Source organism: Chiloscyllium punctatum, chromosome 7 (assembly GCF_047496795.1).
Source record: "Chiloscyllium punctatum isolate Juve2018m chromosome 7, sChiPun1.3, whole genome shotgun sequence".
Classification (NCBI taxonomy): domain Eukaryota; kingdom Metazoa; phylum Chordata; class Chondrichthyes; order Orectolobiformes; family Hemiscylliidae; genus Chiloscyllium; species Chiloscyllium punctatum.
In genome coordinates this window covers 122,119,837-122,143,014 of record NC_092745.1, presented here as the reverse complement: position 1 = coordinate 122,143,014, position 23,178 = coordinate 122,119,837, and the positions used below count along the sequence as shown (strand labels likewise).

Genomic DNA, 23,178 nt, shown 5'->3' with positions numbered 1-23,178 from the left:
TTCCGGCAACGCCTGTTTTTGTAAAAGATTTTACGGCTGGAGAATATGGACACCCTTATCAGTAGCCGCTGTCAAGTGGCAGATTGTATAAATGCACAGATGAGTTAAAGTGTTTTTAATGGGAGTTTTCAAATTTTCATAAAGATAGTGTTGAATTGATTAGCAGATGTTAGAAATGAAGCAAAATGCTTGAGCGTGTCTGGGAGAATTTTCTTCAGTGATTTGTCCCAGAACCAACTAAGGTCATGGCACATTAGATTTAATAATGAGCCAGATTTAGTGAACAGCCTAATGGTACATGAACAGTTTCCCAATAGTATTAATATCACCATCAAATTCAATGTAACGCTTGAAAGGGAAAAACGTGAATGCACCACTAAGGTTATTGATTTAAGAAAGGCTGACTTCGCTGGAATGCAATACCAACCACAATAAACTAAACAAATCAGTTAATGGGAAAAATAAGAGAAGGTCAGGGAGAGGCGATCAACAAAAAAAGCAACAATGACTACAAAGCCAGTCCATATCCTTAATGGGAGCAACAGTATTTGCCAAAAATTACAGCCATGGCTGACTGAAAATGTAATTGACAACTTAAAAACTGAAACAAAATGTATACAAAAACGCACACAGAAAAAAAAACATTTTGGCAATGAGGACAGATGCAAAGAATAACAAAGCAAAGAGTAAAGAGCTATTTAAAAAAAAAGCTGAGAAAAACTTGCAAGGGATATTAAAATTTTTTAAAAACTTACAATTATATCACTCTAAAAGAGTGGTCAGAATCAATGTGGAGCTCTTGAAAATTGTAATGTTGATATTGTCATTGAAAATAAAGAACCCACAGGTATGCTGAACAATGAATAAAAACTGAAAGAATTGCAGATACCGTAAATCAGAAACAAAAACTAAAACTGCTGGAAAAGCTCAGCAGGTCTAACAGCAACAGAGCTAATGTTTCAGGTGTGGTGACTTCTCTCCATTGGTGCTGCTAGACTTGCTGAACGGTTCTAGTAATTTCAGTTTTTGATGCTGAATAATGACTTTGCATCCAGACTTCGAATTAGATCATTGCACCTCCAGTACTGTTCCAGGCTTATTAAGGGCTCAAGGCTTCTCATCAAGGGGGAAAGGTAGGGAAGTGGGTGAGAGCAGTGTTGGATCAGCCATGCTCCTATTGAATGATGGAGCAAGTGCTAGGGGCTGAGTGGCCTATTTTTTTTTTTAAAACAGGGCTATCCCCGAACAACAATATTTACTCTAAATCAGCTGTAGTGCTTTAAGAAGGCAGTTCAACTCTACCCTTTCTTGTACCTGTCTGGAGTCACATGCAGGCAAAAGTGAGGGCTGCAGATGCTGGAAATCAGAGTCAAAACGTGTGGTGCTGGAAAAGCATAGCCGGCCAGGCAGCATCCGAGGTGCAGGAGAGTTGATGTTTCAGATAATTCCTTCATCAGGAATGTTGGGGGAAGGGGAGTGGATGGGGGGAGTGGGGGAAGAGAGCTGACAGATAAACTGGAGGATTGTAGGGAAGTTGGCTGGGAAGGCAACAGGTAGATGCAGGTGGCGGAATGATGGTGATAGGTCAGAGCAGATAGGAGCGGGAAGCAAGATGGACAGGTAGGACCTTTCAAGAGGATGGTGCTGAGTTGGAAGTTTGGATCAGGGATGAAGTGGGGGAGGGGAGTTGAGGAAACTGGTGAAATCAACGTTGATGCTATGTGGTTGGAGGGTCCCAAGGCAGAAGATGAGGCATTCTTCCTCCAGTCATCAGGTGGCTAGGATTTGGCCAAATAGGCCAGCCTGGGTAAGGATGGCAGATTTCCTTCCCTAACTGATAAGTGAACTTGATGCATTTTTAAAGATAATGTACAATAGTTATCTGGTTCTCACTAAACTAGCTTTTAATTTCACTATTTTTGAAAAATATAGGATTCATATTTTGCCAACTGCCATGATGAGATTTGAACCCATATCCACAGAACACTGGCACATTTTAAACATTGAAACATTAACCTTCTCAAGGGCAAATAGCATTGGAAATAAATGCTGGCCTTTCTAGTGAGGGTCATTGGCCATAAAAGAATAAAATGAATGATTGTTTCGTTAATCATTATTGAGAGGGTCAGCATGCTTGATATTCGAAGGAGAGAAATATTGAATGAGGGAACGTCCTCACCAAAAGCAAATAAAATCAAAGTAATGAGGAGAGAGGTAGTACTATTAAGGTGACCGGAGTGATCTCTCTCTCAATGTTTCAAGGAGTTAGGTAGGAATAGCGTATTAATTGCCTCTATACAACAGCATTCTTTTAAAGTGGAGAAACACGTATGTCACTTTGCTATTCAAGAAAGGTAGCAAAGGGGGAACTAAAGATTGTGAGTATTGCTGAACAAAAAGATGCATGTCAAAGATTTTTATCTTGCACTCAGAGGACAATTAGCAAGAAACACCAATATAAAGGGAGAACAATATTTCTGCTGTATGAGGGAAGAGTGCTGAATGGTTGGCAAGTAGATCCTGGTTGGTAGAGGTGTTGCTATGGGAGAATGCATCAATGAGGTGATGGCTGATCATTAGCTGCCAATCTCTGTTTCAATTGTGAAAAAGGCAAGCAGACATTAATTTTAAATAAAATTTTAAACAAGCACTCCACCCCTCTTCCGTGGTCATGTTCATGTCCAGATGTCAGTGGAGGGGGAGCACGCTGTGTCCATCAGTACGCTCGGTGCCTTGAGAGAACAGAGGAGAAGAGAGAACAGAGGAGAAGAGAGAACAGAGGAGAGGAGAGAACAGAGGAGAGGAGAGAACAGAGGAGAGGAGAGAACAGAGGAGAGGAGAGAACAGAGGAGCGAGATGGGCCCCGCAGGGGATATAGTGCTTTACTCCCTACTCCAACTCCATTTTCATTTAGCCCCTTCCCTTTTCTACCAGCATCCCCCCTCCCCAACCTCCCTGCCTTGCCTTTGGTGGTTTATAGAGTCGTGGATTCATACAGCATGGAAACAGACCCTTCGGTCCAACCAGTCCATGCTGGCCATAATCCCAAACTAAACTAGTCCCACTTGCCTCCTCTGGCCCATATCCCTCCAAACTTTTCTTTTTCATGAGCTTATCTAAATGTCTTTTAAACGTTGTTACTGTACCTGCGTCCACCACTTCCTCTGGCAGCTCATTCCACACACAAATCACTCCCGGTGTAAAAACATTGCCCCTCATGTCCTTTTTAAATCTTTCTCCTCTCACCTTAAAAATATGCCCCCATCCTAGTTTTGAACTCCCCCATCCTAGAGAAAAGATCCTTGTCATTCACCTTATCTGTAACCGTCATGATTTCACAAATCTCAAATGAGGAGACCCCTCAACCTCCAACATTCCAGTGAGAAAGTCCCAGTCCTTCCTGGCTATTTTTATACCTCAAACCCATAATTGCCCATAATGGGCTTTGCTTGTAAATATTTACTTGGCTGCACAGGTGATTACTGGTGGTAGTTAGTGGAAACAAAGAAAGAGTCATGGTTATTTTGCTAGTAGGAAAATTGCTCCATTGTGCTTGATAAACCAAGCACCATTAAGATTTAGGTAAATTAAGACAAGTGGAGGTTGGACTGTCATGGTCTAGTCGTGATGCTCTTATCTCTGAGCTAGGGGACCCTGGTTCAAATCCCACCTGCTTCCGAGGTATGTCCTAACATTGAGTAGAATCACAAGTGTGAAAGCAGGCCATTCAGCCCAAGAATCCACACTGACCCTCCAAAGGGCATCCCACCCATACCTACCTCCCTACCCTATCCCTATAACCCTGCATTTCGCTAACCCACCCAGCCTGCACATCACTGGACACGGCAGGGCAATTTAGCATGGCCAATCCACTTAACTTGCACATCTTTGGACTGTGGGAGGAAACTAGAGCACCTGGTGGAAACCCACACAGACACAGGGAGAATGCGCAAACTCCACACAGACAGTCGCTCGAGGCTGGAATTGAACTCAGGTCGATGGCGCTGTAGGGCAGCAGTATTATCCATTGAGCCACAATGTCATCCTATATCTGTAATTGTTGATTAAACAGTTATCATGGTGACTATTGTCAAATGGTGATGACAATACAAGCAATCATAATTCATGACATAGGTGAAGCAATAACTGAAGTCTAAAATAATTAAAGAATTCGACAATTATATTTTTAAAAATAAGCAGGTTAAGAGGGTTCTTATGCAGTGCTAGTGTCCCTACCTCTAAAGCAGGAGGCCTGGATTTAAGTTCCACTCGCTCGTGAATGTGTAGGAACATCTCTGATCAGAAAGCAGATAAACCAAGCAGGTTGATTGCCGTATACAGGAAGCTACTTTAATCATTAAACAGGGGAAAGAACTTGTACACACTTTGTGTGTTTCAACTCAACAAAATAACTAACAGCCATTCTCATGAAAATGCCTTGACCAGTCAGCTTTAACCTGCTTGGTTTAAAATGTAAACAAATGAAAGATATAAATTTGAGAAAATATGTCATTTTTCACTAATATTCAGGTTCTCTACATTTATTGCACGACTGTCAGTGATGGATCCATTAGCTTAACATCTGCTATTGGAGAATTGATGGGTCAAACAAAGAAAGATAAAGTGACTGAACATCTTGAAATTTTCTGCTGATCAGAGAGATTGAACATTAATTAGTAAGGGATAATTAAAGTTTAAACAAAGACTGACAGCTGATTCTCAATCATTATTAATTGGTACATTCTCCATTCTATCAATTGAAATCTACTTGACAACCAATCAGTTGGCAAATAGAATTAAAGGAGAATCCAAAGAGTTTTTTACAAATACATTAAGTACAAAAGGATAACTAGGGAGAGAATAGGGTCCCTCAAAGATCAGCAAGGAGGCCTTTGTGTGGAGTCGCTGAAAGTGGGGAAGATACAAGTGAGTATTTTGCGTCAGTATTTACTGTGGAAAAAGATATGGAGGATATAGGCTGTAGGGAAATAGATGGTGACATCTTGAAAAATGTCCAGATTACAGAGGAGGAAGTACAGGATGTCTTGAAACAGGTAAAGGTGGATAAATCCCCACGACCTGAGCAGGTGTACCCTAGAACTCTGTTGGAATCTAGAGAAGTGATTGCTGGTCCTTCTGCTGAGATATCTGTATCATCAATAGTCACAGGTGAGGTGGCGGAAGACTGGAAGTTGGCAAATGTGGTGCCATTGTTTATGAAGGGTGGTAAGGACAAGTCAGGGAACTATAGACCAGTGAGCCTGACTTTGGTGGTGGGCAAGTTGTTGGAGGGAATCCTGAGGGACAGAATGCATGTGTATTTAGAAAGGCAAGGACTGATTAGGGGTAGTCAACATGGCTTTGTGAGTGGGAAATCATGTCTCACAAAATTGATAGAGTTTTTTGAAGTAACAAAGAAGATTGATGAGGGCAGAGCAGTAGATAAGATCTATATGGACTTCAGTAAGGCGTTCAATAAGGTTCCCACATGGGAGAATGATTAGCAAGGTTAGATCTCACTGAATACAGGGAGAACTAGCCATTTGGATACAGAACTGGCTCAAAGGTAGAAGACAGAGGGTGGAGGTGGAGGGTTGCTTTTCAGACTGGAGGCCTGTGACCAGTGGAGTGCCACAAGGATTGGTGCTGGGCCCTCTACTTTTTGTCATTTATATAAATGATTTGGATGCAAGCATAAGAGGTTCAGTTAGTAAGTTTGCAGATGACACCAAAATTGGAGGTGCAGTGGACAGTGAAGAGGGTTACCTCAGATTACAACAGGATCTTGATCAGATGGGCCAGTGGGCTGAGAAGTGACAGATGGAGTATAATTCAGATAAATGCGAGATGTTGCATTTTGGGAAAGCAAATCTTAGCAGGACTTATACACTTAATGGTAAGGTCCTAGGGAGTGTTGCTGAACAAAGAGACCTTGGAGTGCAGGTTCATAGCTCCTTGAAAGTGGAGTTGCAGGTAGATAGGATAATGAAGAAGGTGTTTGGTATGCTTTCCTTTATTGGTCAGAGTATTGAGTACAGGAGTACAGGATGTTGCGGCTGTACAGGACATTGGTTAGGCCACTGTTGGAATATTGTGTGCAACTCTGGTCTCCTTCCTATCGGAAAAATGTTGTGAAACTTGAAAGGGTTCAGAAAAGATTTACAAGGATGTTGCCAGGGTTGGAGGATTTGAGCTATAGGGAGAGGTTGAAAAGGCTGGGGTAGTCTTCCCTGGAGCACCGGAGGCTGAGGGGTGACCTTATAGAGGTTTACAAAATTGAGGGGCATAGATAGGATAAATAGACAAAGTCTTTTCCCTGGGGTGTGGGAGTACAGAACTAGAGGCCATAGGTTTGGGGTGAGAGGGGAAAGATATAAAAGAGACCTAAGGGGCAATATTTTCACACAGAGGGTGGTATGAATAGAATGAGCTGCTAGAGGAAGTGGTGGAGGCTGGTACAATTGAAACTTTTAAGAGGCATTTAGATGGGTATATGAATAGGAAGGATTTGGACTGGTGGTGGAACTAGATTGGGTTGGGATATCTGGTTGGCATGGATGAGTTGGACCAAAGGGTCTGTTGCCATGCTGTACATCTCTAGGAGTCTAAAGACTTAGACAACAGCACAGAAGGCCACCTAATCAAAAGCATTCTGACAACACAGGACAGACAATATTGTAACTTTTCAGAAAGTTTCCAAAGAAATTATGTGAAGAGATAAAACTGTGGCACGTGCATTTCCGTGTTGGAAAATATTAATTGAGCCACATTCGGTGTAAAAACACAAAACACTGCTTTCTAAATATTGAAATTCTTGGAAAAATAAAGTTCAAAAGGGACTTGGACTTTCAGGTACACAAATCCTTAAAATGTCACAAATAAGTGCTGACAATAATCAAAAATGCAAACAGAACACAGGCCTATGTATCAAGAGGACTAGAATACAAGGGTGTAGATGTCATACTTCAATTATACAAAGCCCTGGTTAGAGCACTTCTGAAGCACTGGGAGCAGCTCACTGAGACCATACCTTGGGAAGGATACATAGTCTTTGAAAGTAAGCAAACCAGTATGATACCAGGACTCCAAGCATTAAATCTCAGGGAAATAGGATTCTGTTTCCTGAATTTAGATAACCCTGAGGTGATTTGATCAAAGTTTTCAAGATATTCTGGGGAATGGATTCAGGGAAATGATTTTCACAGGTCAGGGGATTTAGGACGAGAAACAATTGTCTAAAAATGTCCAGCCAGTTCTTTAAAGAGGGGAGACTCTCCCATAAATGATTAACAGAAGTTTGAAGCTGTCTTCCAAAATATGGCAATTGATGCCAGATAAATTGTTAATTTTAAATCTGAGATTGATAGTTTTTTTATGAGGTAAAAGACAGTGTTTCCCGAACTTTAGCCCCATTTTGGGTCATGACTGACCCGAAGTCCTGGAGAGCAGTGTCAGAGGAGACCAACGAGAATGGGATGGAATGGGTTGAAGAGTTTTGATTGTAAGGCTTTTAACTCCAGGTGTTGGTTGGGAATAGGCTTGACCAGTTCAGCCACATTCAATATTTCAATAAAGGTGAGGATCTAAAGGAGCTTTGCAGCTGTTAGTACTCAGTGAGAGGACCATGGCAGCCATTATTGTCCCAGACCTTGTGACCTCAAAGGTTCAGCTCATGACTTCAGGTGTGGCCTATATTTTGGGAAGCATTGCATTTGGGACAACAAAGGAATGAGGTCACCATTTATTGTAACTTCATTGGTGGAACAGGATTGAAGGACTTAAAGACTTTTCTATGACTTTCTGACAGAGAGTGAACATGTTTAAACCACTCTGTGAATGTCACTTTGTTGGAAGCTTCTGCCTTTTTTCATAGTGGAGGAATTGTGGCCAAGCAGGATTTCTTTCTTGTCGGTACAATGAAGTCTAGAGGACGATGATTCAATCCGCCATTGTTCCCTTTGACAGTCTAGTGACCCGGTGCAAATTTGTTGATGTTCCACTTTGACATTGAGTTATTTTCAGAACAGCAATGGTCATTTCTTTCTTTTCATCAGCCTTATTTTCTGAGTTTTCTAATCACTGAGCTAGCTGGCCTCATCCATCACAAGAAACAGGAGAACATTTATTTTCAGCAACAATTTTGACGGTATTAGGCAAGAACTTTCAAAAGCTGATTCCTGAGAGGCTATTCACAGGTAAAGGGATGGCTGGAAAGTGGGAGGCCTTCAAAAAGGAGATAAGGAGAGCTCAGAGGCAGGGTGTTCAGGTTAGGGTGAAGGGCAAAGCTGGTAGGTGTAGGGAATGTTGGACGACTAGAGAAATTGAGGGTCTGGTCAAGATTAAGATGGCATATATCATACGTAGAGACAGCTGAGGTCAAGTGAATCCCAAAAAGAGTACAGGAGCAGTAAGTGTATACATAGAACATTACAGTGCAGTACAGGCCCTTCAGTCCTGCGCCAACCTGTCATACCAATCTGAAGCCCATCTAACCTACACTATTCCTTGTCCAATGACGACTTAAATGTACTTAAAGTTGGCAAATCTACTACCGTTGCAGGCAAACATTCCATACCCTTACTACTCTGAGTAAAGAAACTACCTCTGACATCTGTCCGATATCTATCACCCCTCAATTTAAAGCTATGCCCCCTCATGCTCACAGTCACCATACTTAGAAAAAGGCTCTCCCTGTCCACCCTATCTAACCTTCTGATTATCTTATATGTCTCTATTAAGGAACCTCACAACCTTCTTCTCTCCAACAAAAACAGCCTCAAGTCCCTTTCCTCATAAGACCTTCCCTCCATACCAGGAAACATCCTGGCAAATCTCCTCTGCACCCTTTCTAAAGCTTCCACATCCTCCTTATAATGTGGTGACTAGAATTGTACACAATACTCCAAGTGCGGCCGCACCAGAGTTTTGTACAGTTGTAGCATAACCTCATGGTTCAGGAACTCGATCCCTCTATTAATAAAAGCTAAAACACTGTATGCCTTCTTAACGACCCTGTCAACCTGGATGGCAACTTTCAAGGATCTGTGTACCTGGACACCGAGATCTCTCTGCTCATCTACACTACCAAGAATCTTACCATTAGCCCAGTACTTTGCATTCCGGTTATTCCGACCAAAGTGAATCACCTCACACTTGTCTGCATTAAACTCCCCTTGCCACCTCTCAGCCCAGTTATGCAGCTTATCTATATCTCTCTATAACCTACAAAATCCTTAATCACTATCCACAACTCCACTGACCTTAGTGTCGTCTGCAAATTTACTAACCCACCCTTCTACGCCCTCATCCAGGTCGTTTATAAAAATGACAAACAGCAGTGGACCCAACACCAACCCTTGCAGTACACCACTGTTAACTGGACTCCAGGATGAACATGTTCCATCAACCACCACCCTCTGTCTTCTTACAGCAAGAAAATTACTGATCCAAACTGCTCCCACAATCTCATTCCCCTGCATTTTGTACAGTAGCCTACTGTGGGGAAACTTATTGAATGCCTTGCTGAAATCTATATTCGCCACATCAACCGGTTTACTCATCTACCTGTATGGTCAATACTTAAGAGGGAAATCCAGACGGCAAAGGGGGGAAAACAGAGACCATTGGCAAATAGGGTTAAGGAGAATCCAAAGAGATTCTACAAATACATTAAGGGGGAAAAAAAAAAGAGTAACTAGGGAAGGAATTTGGCCCCTTACAGATCAACAAAGCCAACTACATATGGAATGACAGGAGACAGGTGAGTTACAGAACAAGAATTTTGTGTCAGTATTTACTGTGGCGAAGGAAATAAATAGTGATTGCTGAAAGTGTCCATACTATGGAAGAGCAGATACTAGAGGTCTTAAAACACAAAGGTGGATAAATCCCTGGAACCTAATCAATTAGAGTCACAGATGTACAGCACGGAAACAGACCCTTTGATCCAACTTGCCATGCCCTCCAGATATCCCAACCCAATCTAGTCCCACCTGTCAGCACCCGGCCCATATCCCTCCAAACCCTTCCTATTCATATACCCATCCAGATGCCTTTTAAATGTTGCAATTGTACCAGCCTCCACCACTTCCTCGGGCAGCTCATTCCATACATGTACCACCCTCTGCGTGAAAACGTTGCCCCTTCGGTCCCTTTTGTATCTTTCCCCTCTCACCCTAAACCTATGCCCTCTAGTTCTGGACTCTACCATCCCAGGGAAAAGACTTTGCCAATTTATCCTACCTATGCCCCTCATGATTTTATAAACCTCTACGGGGTCACCCCTCAGCCTCCAACGCTCCATGGAAAACAGCACTGGTGTTTTCTCTATAGCTCAAATCCTCCAACCCTGACAACATCCTTGTAAATCTTTGCTGAACCCTTTCAAGTTTCATGACATTTTTCCGATAGGAAGACCAGAATTGCACACAATATTCCAACAGTAGCCTAACCAATGTCCTGTACAGCCGCAACATGACCTCCCAACTCCTGTACTTAACACTCTGACCAAGGAAGGAAAGCATACCAAACGTCTTCATTATCCTACCTACCTGTAACTCCACTTTCAAGGAGATATGAACCTGCACTCAAAGGTGCCTTTGTTCAGCAACACTCCCTAGGACCTTACCATCAAGTCTATAAGTCCTGCTAAGATTTGCTTTCCCAAAATGCAGCACCTCGCATTTATCTAAATTAAATTCCATCTGTCACTTCTCAGCCCATTGGCCCATCTGATCAAGATCCCATTGTAATCTGAGGTAACCTTCACCACCGCCCACTACACCTCCAATTTTGGTGTCATCTGCAAACTTACTAACTACACCGCTTATGCTCACAACCAAATTTTACTGTGGGTTCACTCTCAAGAGGGCCGATCTAACGTCTGCAGTGGTGACTACGGGTACAGGTACATCTGAGGCTGTTGGGCCCTGTACACCATTTCACTGACCTTCTGATCAAAATGAGCAGAGAATGCATTGAGCTCATTGGGGTCGGGTGGGGTGGGGGACATCATTGTCAGTGATTCTACTCAGCTTCACTTTGTAGGCCATTATATGGTGTAAGCACTGTACGGTGTGTGTTTGTGTAGTTAGTCTTGGAGTCTAGTTTAGTCTGTTATTGCTTCTTGGCATTCCTAATGGCTTTGCCAAGACTTGGGAATGTTGCATTTGATCCCTTGATTGAAATCATTGATAGCCGGTGTTCCCCTTGTCAGCACTCTGAAAATTACCAAATTTCTTTTTTTCTATCTTTTTCCTGTCTGCTAAACAATTCCCAGTCCTTGTCAGTATATTACCAGCAATTACCTGTGCTTTGGCTTTGCACATCAACCTTTTATGTGGAACTTCTTCTAAAGCTTCCTGAAAATGAAAAACACCACATTCACTAGTTCTCCCTCACCACTTCGAACATTTAGGACCTCAAAAGAAATTTCAGTGGCTTTCCCCTTTCATAAACCCATGTTGCCTTCATGTAATCCTGTTTATATTTTTAAAGCGCCCAGTTATCACATCCTTTGCAACAGACTCCAAAATCCTCCAATTACTGATGAGGAAATGGGCCTCTGGGAGGTAGGACAAAATGGATAAAGGAGCTGCACAAAATGGCTTCTGCAAAAATGTACAAAAGAGCTTCTGCACGACTAAATTAAATTGCTCTGAACCAGTCAGAAACAAGAAACTGCAGACTGATGTGATTCCAATAAAAAAAAAACACAGAAATAACGGTTGAGAGATAGGACAAAATGGTTCCCTGTATGTGAATCCTACAGTTAGTCCTTAAAAGCTATATAAATAACTAACCACATTTGCAAGCTGTGAGATAAGGAGATACTAACCACACCTGCAAACTGCGAGTCTATGTCGAGGAAATACGAAACCACATTTTGCAAACTGAAAAGGTGACATAAGCCATTACAATGCAATCAATATCATTGGTTCAAATTACTACCCATGAAGTAATTATAATTATTGATTGGTCCTAACTATGCGATCATGCTCCATGTCTGATGATGATTAATGTATGCAAACCTTATGCAAACTCTAAGGTTGTTGGATTCTTTTGATTGCCAAGAAGTTGTCCTACTTCTGGGCGAATCGGTCTGCCAACTCAGCGCTTTAACATACCATAAACAATTGTTTGCATGTTGGGCACAAAGTCGTTTATAGGTGTGTTAATTGACCAATCGTGGAAGAGAGTGAGTTATTGATCATCATAGATCATCACTGATGTTAGTCAAGCCAGTCTGTAATTCCCTGGGGTTACATTTGTGCCCCCTTATGTTCATAGTTCCTTGAAACTAGAATCGCAGGTAGACAGGATAGTGAATAAGGCATTTGGTACACTTGCTATTATTGGTCAAAACACTGAGCATAGGAGTTGGGAGGTCATGCTGCAGCTGGACAGGACATTTACTCGGCCCCTTTTGGAATACAGGTGCATAATCCTTTATCTGAAATGCTCAGGACCAGTTGGTTTTTCAGAATTCGGAATTTTTCGAATTTCAGAATAAGTGACAGCTTGATGGTGATTTTTAAAAAATCTTACCGGAGGAGCAGGCTCACTCAGTAAAATAGGCCTTGACAGAGAATGGAGGCCTGCCAGTGCTGGGCCACAGTGCCCCCCCCACCCCCCAACTCCACCACGTCATATCTGAGTGACACGCATTGAGTGGTGCCGACTTAGGTGAACTGTTTACACCCTGAACAACCTTGTTAATGAGAAAAACACTTCACAAAAAAACCTTTGGACTTTGGAGCTTTTCGGATTTCGGAATTTTAGATAAAGGATTGTCTAACTGTACTGCGTTCAATTCTGGTCCCCCTGCTATAAGAAAGATGTTGTGTAACTTGAAAGGATTCAGAAAAGATTTACAAGGGTGTTGCCAGGGTTGGAGGATTTGAGTTCCAGGGAGAGGCTGAATATACTGGGCTGCTTTCCCTGAAGCAATGTAGGTTGAGGGACAAATCTATAGAAGTTTATAAAATCATGAGGGGCATGGATAGGATAAATAGCCAAGGTCTCTTTCCCAGGGTAGGGGAGTCCACAACTAGAGGGTATAGGTTTAAGGTGAGATGGGAAAGATTTAAAAGAGACCTAAAGGGCAACTTTTCATGCAGAGGGTTGTGTGTGCATGGAATGAGCTGCCAGAGGAAGTGATGGAGGCTGGTACAATTACAACATTTAAGAGGGATTTGGATGGGTATACAAATAGTAAGGGTTTAAGAGGAATATGGGCCAAGTGCTGGCAAATGGGGCTAGATTAGCTTAGAATATCTGGTTGACATGGATAAGGTGGACTGAAGGGTCTGTTTCCATACTGTATGACTATGACTTTAATTAGCTCAGAATGTTCCAGAACGTACAGTGTTTTGAAAGAAACCAACGTATCCACAATTTCTATGGCAACCTAATCCAACTTAATTTAAACTGTTCTACAAATGACCAGAAATATTTCAATCCATCACAAGGGAAGTAACTGACTGGGAAGGGTAGAGTCTTTGATCAGATGAATCATTTTTAAGAGAGAGGCAAAGGCCATTGCCTGCAACTAAGGCTGAAGTAGCCATCCCTTTACAAGGTCGTTCTCATCTGGTGAAAATGCCTTTTAAACACTTCTCTTGTATTCATGGCTAACATATAGAACAGGGAAAATGCTTGACTTCACATTCACTGGTCAACTCCTTTGTATTAAATTTCCAGGCAAATGCACAAAATACTTCCTATTCGCTCTTTGAAATTTGAAGCATTTGTATTTTACCCAAGCAGATTTAAAATGATTTATAATTCATGTTTTAAGAGTGTGGCTAACTGTCAATTACTGAAGAGAATACATTCCAGAAGACTTAATCGCTGTGCTTTACCGAGCTTGTGTTAAGGCTGTTGGCAATACAACCATTTTAATGATAATTGCGTAGTTCTTGCTTCCTGAGTGTATAAAGTCTCTACAGCCTCAGGTACTTTGTGTCAACCTTCAGATGTTGGTACATTATTTCTCCCCTGCCTCTCTCATTCACTCCTTCTCAGACTCTGGTGTCATTGCCAGTTATGTTCACAAGTTGCCATTTATTCAGCTGGCTACTTCACCCATCTCTCCAGCATGTAACACCTGATCAGGAATGTAGGGGAATACTAGGCAGTAGAGCTCAGGTGGTGGTCACTTGGCCCATCAACTTTGCCATCGGGATAGCACCACTTCCCTGCTCTCACCCCATATCCCCACAATTTTCCTCAGCTTTTTAATCCGGTTACCTCTGGAGCTTTGGCTGAATTTGCTTCCACTACCAAATCAGGCAGCGCATTCCAAACCCTCTGTGTCAAATAACTTTCTCATCATGTCATCTTGGTGCTATTGCAAATCCATAAGAACATGGGAGCAGGAATAGGCCATTATGCCCCTCATGTCTACTCAGCCATTCTCGATCATAGCTGAAGATCTATCTCAACACCCTATTCCCGCATTATCCTGAATCTCTTGATATTAGTAACTAGAAATCTTCCAATCTCTCTCGAACTTAACTTGTACTTGCTATCAAGGTTTTCACTATGTGGGATAGTTCCTCTATTTATTTCATCTAAATATCACGACTTTAAACACTGCAAGTGAATCTCCTCTTAATCTGTTTCTTTGCTCTTAGCTGAAACATCAGCTCCACAAAGTAGATTTTCCCTCCACCTCTTTTGTCAAAACATTTCCACATTTTAAACAAAATGTCCCCATAGGCTTCTACACGATACTCTTTCCCTTCAACTGCACCTGTCCTCTCCCAAAATTAGGTTCTGAAAATATGGAGCCAACACTCTGATTCAAACTCAAGCTGAAGGGAAATGAATTCGGATCCTGTGCGTAATTAATCCCAGCATTTTTATTTACAGTGGACACCAACTGTATGTGTTTCTAAGCACATCCATTAACATCTCAGCCCTCTTAATCTCTGCTTCAGGGAACTGCTTGCTAAAAAAAAAACCAAGTAAGGTTTTGTGTGCTTATGTTTTGTATGTAGTTTTAACCAAGACAGCTGTATCTCAGGGAGTTAGCAACATTTGGTCTTATCATTCAACAGCAGACAGAAAGCTTGCCTATCTGCAGGCCAAGATTCAAAGAGCAAATGATGGAGGTGGTAATCAATCTTCTGACTCTAATCAAGCTTAAAGTCAAGGTGTGCACAGTGCTAACCAGGCCAATTATGAAATATTAATAAATGGCCCAGCAGAGCTCGGTATTAACACCGATTAACCATTGCTTGGTCCTTGATTTTGACTCTGGATGGTCAGTTAAAAAAGATCTACTGTAAGTTATTTGAAAAGGTATGTTCTTCTGAATAAAAGCAAATTACTGCGGATGCTGGAATCTGAAACCAAAAGAGAAAATGCTGGAAAATCTCAGCAGGTCTGGCAGCATCTGTAAGGAGAGAAAAGAGCTGACATTTCGAGTCTAACTGACCCTTTGTCAAAGCTAAAAAAAGGGGGAGAAATAGGGAGGTATTTATACTAGGCTGAGAGAAGGGGAGTCATGGCTCCAGAAGCAAAGGTAGCAATAAAGAGGCGATAATGACAGTGCACAGAGAGATTATAGGGAGATTAAAGTTAAAAATCACAACACCAGGTTATAGTCCAATAGGTTTAATTGGAAGAACACCAGCTTTCGGAGCGACGCTCCTTCATCTGATGAAGGAACGTCGCTCCGAAAGCTAGTGTGCTTCCAATTAAACCTATTGGACTATAACCTGGTGTTGTGTGATTTTTAACTTTGGACACCCCAGTCCAACACCAGCATCTCCAAATCATGACTTATAGGGAGATTAGGAGCTGTGAATGACCAAGGCTGAAGTCAGTGCTATGTGACAAAATATGTGGGGGATTGGGGGGGCGGGGGGGGGGGAAAGATGGGTGAAGCAGAGGCAAAGTGGAAAACAGGGGAGATGGGTAGCAAAGAAGGAAAGAGGAGAGGAAAAAAGGTGGTGGGGAGAGAGAGAAAGAGAGACAATCAAGAAATAAGAGGTACAGAAAAGTGAAACAATAAAAATAAATGAAATACAAGTAAATTACAGAGCAGAATGAAAACAGAGGGGTCGAGATGGGATAATCATCTGAAGTTGTTGAATTCAATGTTGAGACCGGCAGGCTGTAACGTGCCTAGTTGGAAGATGAGATGCTGTTCCTCCAGTTTGTGTTGAGCTTCACTGGAACAGTGCAGCAGGCCAAGGACAGACATGTGGGTATAGGAGCAGGATTGTGTGTTGAAGTGGCAAGCCACGGGAAGGTCCGGGACCTGATTGCGTACAGACTGAAGGTGTTCAGCAAAGCGATCACCCAGTCGGTGTTTTGTCTCTCCGATTATAGAGGAGACCACACTGGGAGCAACAAATGCAATAGACTAAATTGAAAGAGGTACAAGTGAAACGCTGCTTAATCTGAAATGAGTGTTTGGGGCCTTGGATGACACACCTTCTCTCAGCCTAGTATAAATACCTTCCTATTTCTCCCCCTTTTTTAGCTTTGACAAAAGGTGAGTTAGACTCGAAACATCAGCTCTTTTTTCTCCTAACAGATGCTGCCTGATCTGCTGAGATTTTCTCTTCGGTTCTTCTGAAGTTTTACAAACTCCTAAGATTGAAATTCATCCCATTTTCCTTTCCTGGCCCTTCTAAGTTATTACAATGAATTGAGATGACATTAAACACCTTTCAAGCATTTTAAATCACATTAAATTTAACCATCAAGTCCTGGAGTTGGACTCAAACATATAATTTTCCAGTTTGGAGGCAAATAAATAAATAATGCCTTCCTGATCCTGATACATGTAAAAAGACAGACAGTGAGCCCAAGGGACCTCCGTGATACCAGTTCTAAACAGCTTCCCCAGAGTTTTGAACCATTACCTCTATACGGTTCTAATTGTCGAAAGCGAGCCCATCTGTGCATCAAACAAGTGAATGAAAGGTCATAGAATCAAAAAACAATAGACCATACAAGGTGGCCATTCAGCCTATCAAGCCTGAAGCAGCTCTTTGAAAGAGTCATTGAGAGATGACTTAATAGAGACATACAAAATAATCGGAGGGTTAGATAGGTTGGACAGGGAGAGCCTTTTTCCAAGTATGGGGACGGCAAACACGAGCAGACACAACTTTAAAGTGAGGGGAGATAGGTATAAGACAGATGTCAGAGGTAGTTTCTTTACTCAGAGTAGTAAGGGTATGGGATGCTTTGCCTGCAACTGTAGTAGATTCGCCAAGTTTAAGTGCATTTAAGTCGACATTGGACAGAAATATGGATGTACATGGTGTAGGTGGAATAGACTTCAGATTAGTATGACAGGGCAGCGCAACATGGAGGGTCGAAGGGCCCGTACTGCGCTGTAATGTTCTATGTTACATGTAATGAATGAATGGGCAGGAGCAGAGGGATACTTAGAAAATAGGCAACAGGGTTAGAGAGAGGATCTGCGTCAGGATTTGGAGATGCAGGTGTTGGACTGGGGTGTACAAAGTTAAAAATCACAACACCAGGTTATAGTCCAACAGGTTTAATTGGAAGCACACTAGCTTTCGGAGCGACGGTCCTTCATCAGGTGGTAGAACACAGGCTTGGAGGGCTGAAGGGTCTGTTCCTGTGCTGTAATTTTCTTTGTTCTTAATCTCACTAATCTGTTCATTCTCAATAGCACTAAATATTTTCCTTTCGGTATTGGAAATGAAAAATCACTCTTAAACTAATTCATTTTAATTATGTGCTAATGCATATTCATAGTTCATCCCTTTGGTTTTACTTTTACCATCTGAGCGCCTGACCCATACCCACATGTATTGTATCCTGGTATCATGAGCTCAAGAATGTAAGACACAGGTTTGGAAATTCTGAATCAGTTTTTACAATCAGGAAGCATATGTTTGCCAAATGTGGCTCAGTGGGGAGCGCAGTTTCCTCTGAACCAGGAGTTTTGTGGTTTAAGTCCTGCTGCTCAGACTGGAGTGTAAATTCTAGCCGGACGCTTTCAGTGCAATACCGAGGGAGAGTTGCACCGTTGAGTGGTGTTACCATTGGAATGAAATGTTAAGCTGAGGCCTGGCCTGCCGTCTGTTAGGAAAGTGAAGCTTGTCAGATTGCACTCACAATAAGTTACGTCATTTCCATTAGCTTAAGGACTTTATAAACACCATTGGCAGCAATCCCAATCACACAACCCACTTTACAGAAAATTGCCAGTTCACTACTTGACAGTAGATATGCAATCCTGTTCTCAGACCATCAGGTTAAACAAAAAAAATCACAATATCAGGTTATAGTCCAACAGATTTGGAAGCAACAGCTTTTGGCGCCGCTCTGAAACCTCCACAACCACCTGATGACTCAGCAGCGCTCCAAAAGCTAGTGCTTCCAAATAAACCAGCTGGACTACAACCTGGTGTTGTGTGATTTTTAACTTTGTCCACCCCAGTCCAATACCGGCATCTCCATGTCATCAGATTATCAGTTAATACTGCAGTTAAATACAAGATGGCCAGAACGTGGCCATAGATTGCAATCTCCTCCCAGGACAGACAAACGGCCCTGTTGTACAGGGGAGCTGAAATATTTCAGGCTCAGCACTGGCACAGATGCTGCACACATGGATTTACTGTTTTCAGTTTCAGCTCTGGTCAGCAAAGAATTCAGGCAAAAACAAACAGTCTCTCCACAGGTTCAATAACTTTCCAGATTATCCAAAAACCGAAAGAACTGCGGATGCTGTAAATCAGAAACAAAAAACAGAAGTTGCTGGAAAGGCCCAGATGGTCTGGCAGCCTCTGTGAAGAGCTATCAGAGTTAACGTTTCAGGTCCTGCTGACCCTTCCTCAGAAACAGTTCCGAAACATTAACTCTGATTTCTCTTCACAGAGTTGGTCAAGCGTGGTGCTGGAAAAGGCACAGCAGGTCAGGCAGCATCTGAGGGGCAAGAGAGTCAACGTTTCGGGCATAAGCCTTCTTCAGGACTTCATAACCTTTTTTCACAGATGCTACCAGACTTGTTGTGCTTTTCCAGCAACTTCTGTTTTTGTTTCCACCTTATCTCTTGTTTTTGGCTTTCCTCCTGGGTATTCTGGATTCACTTCTTTTCTGGAACGCTTTGTTTTTTTGCAGCTTTACCACTCCCTAATTTCCGCTGTAGCTGAATCCCTTTTGGTACTGAATCACTCCAATCAACACACTTCTTTTTTCCCTACTGCTATTCCCCCACTCCCTTTCATCTGTCTTTGCTTACTTACTGCATTGGCTGAGGTTACCATAAAGTTATTCCTTTTCAACCTCTCCTCCAAGGTATGGTGCACCCCCCCAGATTAAACCATCTCCAGTTCTCTCTCTATATAGAGAGAGAGAGAGAGAGAGAGAGACCTAGTGATCAGTTCTGACGAAAAGGTCATCATTATGATGGGGAACTTGAAGCAAAAAAAAAGTGACAGATTTAGGTCACACCAGGTTGGAGAGGTGGGTGGGGAGAGGTGGGTAGTGATTTAGGACTGAGATAAAGAGAAGAGAAATTTCTTCATCTAGAAAGTGGGGAGCCTGTGGAATTCTCTGGCACAGAAAGGAGGTGAGGCCAAAACATTAAAGAAGGAGTTAGATATAGTTCTTAGGATTAAAGGGATCAAAGAGTATGGAGAGAAAGGGGGAAATAGGGATGATTAACCCTGGTCATATTGAATGCTGAAGCAGGCTGGAAGGGCTTGAATGGCCTATTTTAACGGTTTCTAATCGCTTTTCTGTATCCTCAGGTCAGAGATACCTCCTCTCGAAATCAAAAACTGATCGTATCCCAAACAGAATCGAGACCTGTGTGATACACCAGCTCAGTCAGTCCGACAAGGATACAAGGAATTCAGCTCCTTACAGCTATTTTTTTGTTATCCATTCATGGGATGAGGAAGTCACTGGATAGTGATATTTTATTGTCCTTCCCTAATTACCTAGACGGCAGTTAAGAGTCAGCACTTATACTGTGGGTCTGGAATCATATGCCGGTCAGATCAGGTAAGAATGGCAGCTTCCTTCCCTAGTGACCCACTTAGGTTTTTCTTGACAATTAACTAGGGATTCATGGCCATCATTAGACTCTTTAATTCCAGATTTTAAAAAAAATTATTATTATATGCAAACTTCACCATTGGCCTTGGGGGGATTTGAACCTAGATCCCTGGAACATTACCTAGATCTCTGGATTAATAGACCCACGATAACACCACTAGACCAACACCTCCTCCATATGGCCCCACCAGCAAATAAACTCAGGACTAATATTTGATCTCACCACCACTTTCCCAGATAAAACCAATGTTCCCCTGGGGACCAATCCTGGAAATGTCTCTCCTTTCAAAATGTATGATGAGGGAGGCAGACAATACTCTTCCCCATATTCCACATTCCCCCACAAACTCATTCAAAATCATCCTTCCCTCATCAAAAGCCTCCAGCAATTTGACAAGTGCAAAGAAAAGCCATGTTAGTGTGAACTATCAGAGTGTCATCATGAAACTCAGCAACAGCAAGGGAAGTGATGGGCCCAGATGGAGTCCTTTGCCATGCACGCAGATTCTGTGCAGAACGGTTGGTGGGAGTATTCACTGACATCTTTAATCTCTCCTTACTCCGATCTGAAGTCTATCATCATTATCCCGATACCAAAGGAAACTCATGCAGCGTGCCTCAATGATTGCCACCCATTGGCTCTGATCTTTGTCATTATGAAGTGCTTTGAGAGGTTAGTCAAGGCTCATATCAACTCCAGCCTCCAGGAATACCTTGATCCCTTGCAAATCGCCTACCAGCACAACAGGTCCACAGCAGATACCATCTCCCTGACCCCACACTCATCCTGGAACTTTCCCCAGGGCAGAAATGGCTGTCACAAGGGGTCATAATTTTAAGGTGATTGGAAAAAGATAGAGTGGAGATGTCAGAAGTAGGTTCTCTACACAGAATGGTGGGTGTGTGGAATGCACTGCCAGCAGTGGTAGTAGAGTCAGAGACATTAAGGACAGTTAAGCAACATGGACAAGCACATGGGCAGCAGTAAGTTGAAGGGTGCGCAAGTTAGGTTGATCTTGGTCAAGATAAATGCTTGGTACTTTGCTGTACTGTTCTATGTTCTAATGCTCTATGAAGCAAGATGGAGGGTGGAGGTCAAAGGTGGAGAGGGTTGAGAGCATCAAGTTCCAAAGAGTGGTGATGACCAACAATCTGTTCTAGACCACCTACATTGATACAACGGGCCCAAACCAAATGCTTGACTGGAAGCATTAACATGGCGACAATGGCGGAGTGGTTAAGGACTCTGAGTCTGGACTCATTGGAATTTGGACAGATGATTGAAACTTATGAGTACTGAGAGACCCAAATTGGGCATGGGGAAGATGTTTTCACTAGTAGGAGAGACTAGGACCAAGAGGGGACAGCTTCAGAGGGAAGGGACAACCCCTCAGAACTGAGATGAGGATGAATTTCTTCAGCCAGAGGGTGGCAAATTCTGTTGGACTTTGCCACAGAGGGATGTGGAGGTCAAATCATTTGAGTGTATTTAAAAAGAGAGAAAAGTTGGCTCTTGGTCATTAAAGGGATCAAGGATTACAGGGAGAAAGCAGGGGAATGGGGAGGAGAAATATATCAGCCATGATTGAATGATGGGGCAGACTCAACAGGCTGAATAGCCTATTTCTGTTCCTTTCTCTTGTGGTCTACGATAAAGGGAAACAAATTAATGTAGCGATTGAAATAGCACAAAACTTTCAGATTAGCTCGAGGGAAGCCTGAAACAAAATAAGAACCCGTAGCACCAGCAGAAAAACAGTTCCTACTTGATAATGATCACACTGGGACATGAAGTGTTCAAAACCAGGCAGGTCTGTGTCAATTAAGTTTTCCCGGTTTTTAAAGTCTGCACTAAAGTTAACTGCAGCCAGATGCAGACAGTCTGGAGGTGAAAGCACAATGCTGGATTCCTGCCTAACCCTTCCCCTTGTGAGACAGACACAAAACAGTTTCTTTGAAAGGATTCAGCCCCAGCAAAAAAAAAACAGCCCAACAACTGGGGCCTCCCTGCATTGCAAGGCAATGGCCCTTAGTGCTCTCTCACAGCTGCTGTATCTGACAGGCGGAGGGAGAAGCCGGCTCGGATGGGAGGGAAGGAGCCGCGCAGAATCGATGAGCAACCAGTCGCCAAGTTACGGCGAGAGTTGAGCGAAGAGGCTCCAGTCTCCCTGGCTGCTCAAGCGGACACGACTCACGGACCACAATGATTTTACCTTGTCGAAACGCGACATTGCACAACATCGGAGAGAAGGATATCTCTCCCCTCCAGCCACAATTCCAACCCAGAGATCCTAAAGCTGTGAATTGAGTTTACTGCTGCTGCTTGAACAACTGGCGAGATGATCGAGCTGAAATCTGTTAGCATTTTGTTCCCTCCTTACTCAAAAGCGCTGTCACTTCCCTCCCCTCCTCCTGCTGGCTTGAAGTCAGGTTAAATACTGTCTCGGATCACATGATCCACATGTCGCTCCAGGACCCTGGGGTACCGACCCCCTAACCCGCCCCTGATTCCTGCCCGTTATCCGTCTCTGTTTTAAATAAGGAATTCTCTTCACTCTGATGTCAGTCTTTTCCAAACCTGGGAGTCTCAGCACAAACCCCGGGTCCAGCCAGGAACAGAAAGTGTTCGAGGCCGAAATTTTGAATGTTTTCAAGAAGGAAGTTTTAGGGATATGAAGGAACATGGGGACTGAGTTGGATTCTGAGGAAGGGTCACTGGACCCGAAACGTTAACTCTGATTTCTCTCCACAGATGCTGAGCTTTTGCAGCATTTTCAGTTTTCGTTGAATCACCAGCTGTGATTATATTGAATGTTGGAGCAGGCTGGAAGGGCTGAATGGCCTACTCCCACTCCTATTTTCCATGCTTCTATGTAGCAAATTTCTCCAAATCTGACCATGCCAACACTGCCCTCCCCATCACCTGTTAATTGTGCCAATCTGAACTTCACCCCTTCTCTGGTCCAGCCTGGCATTTTAGGTTTTAGCTTGCTTGAGTTTGAATCCCTCTGTGCCCATGTGTAGCACCTTACAGTGTGGTGTAACTGAAATTATACAGTTAAAAAAACCTTGATAGTCTGTTGAGTCTTTCATCTGTTCGAATACCATGATAGT

At 42.7% G+C, this 23,178-nt stretch overlaps 1 protein-coding gene across 2 annotated transcripts in view; it reads right to left on the bottom strand.

The window, feature by feature from the left end:
- The window catches only part of st6galnac3 (ST6 (alpha-N-acetyl-neuraminyl-2,3-beta-galactosyl-1,3)-N-acetylgalactosaminide alpha-2,6-sialyltransferase 3), a 287,359-nt gene extending 264,861 nt beyond the window's left edge, over window positions 1-22,498 (bottom strand). The window contains exon 1 of one of the 2 annotated variants that reach the window (XM_072574751.1): window positions 22,278-22,498. In XM_072574751.1, the coding sequence (XP_072430852.1) occupies window positions 22,278-22,295 (18 nt within the window). In that variant the 5' untranslated portion in view covers window positions 22,296-22,498. The remainder of the gene's footprint in view (window positions 1-22,277) is intronic. The other variant, XM_072574750.1, reaches the window with a different exon arrangement.
- Between the last annotated feature and the right edge of the window lie 680 nt (window positions 22,499-23,178).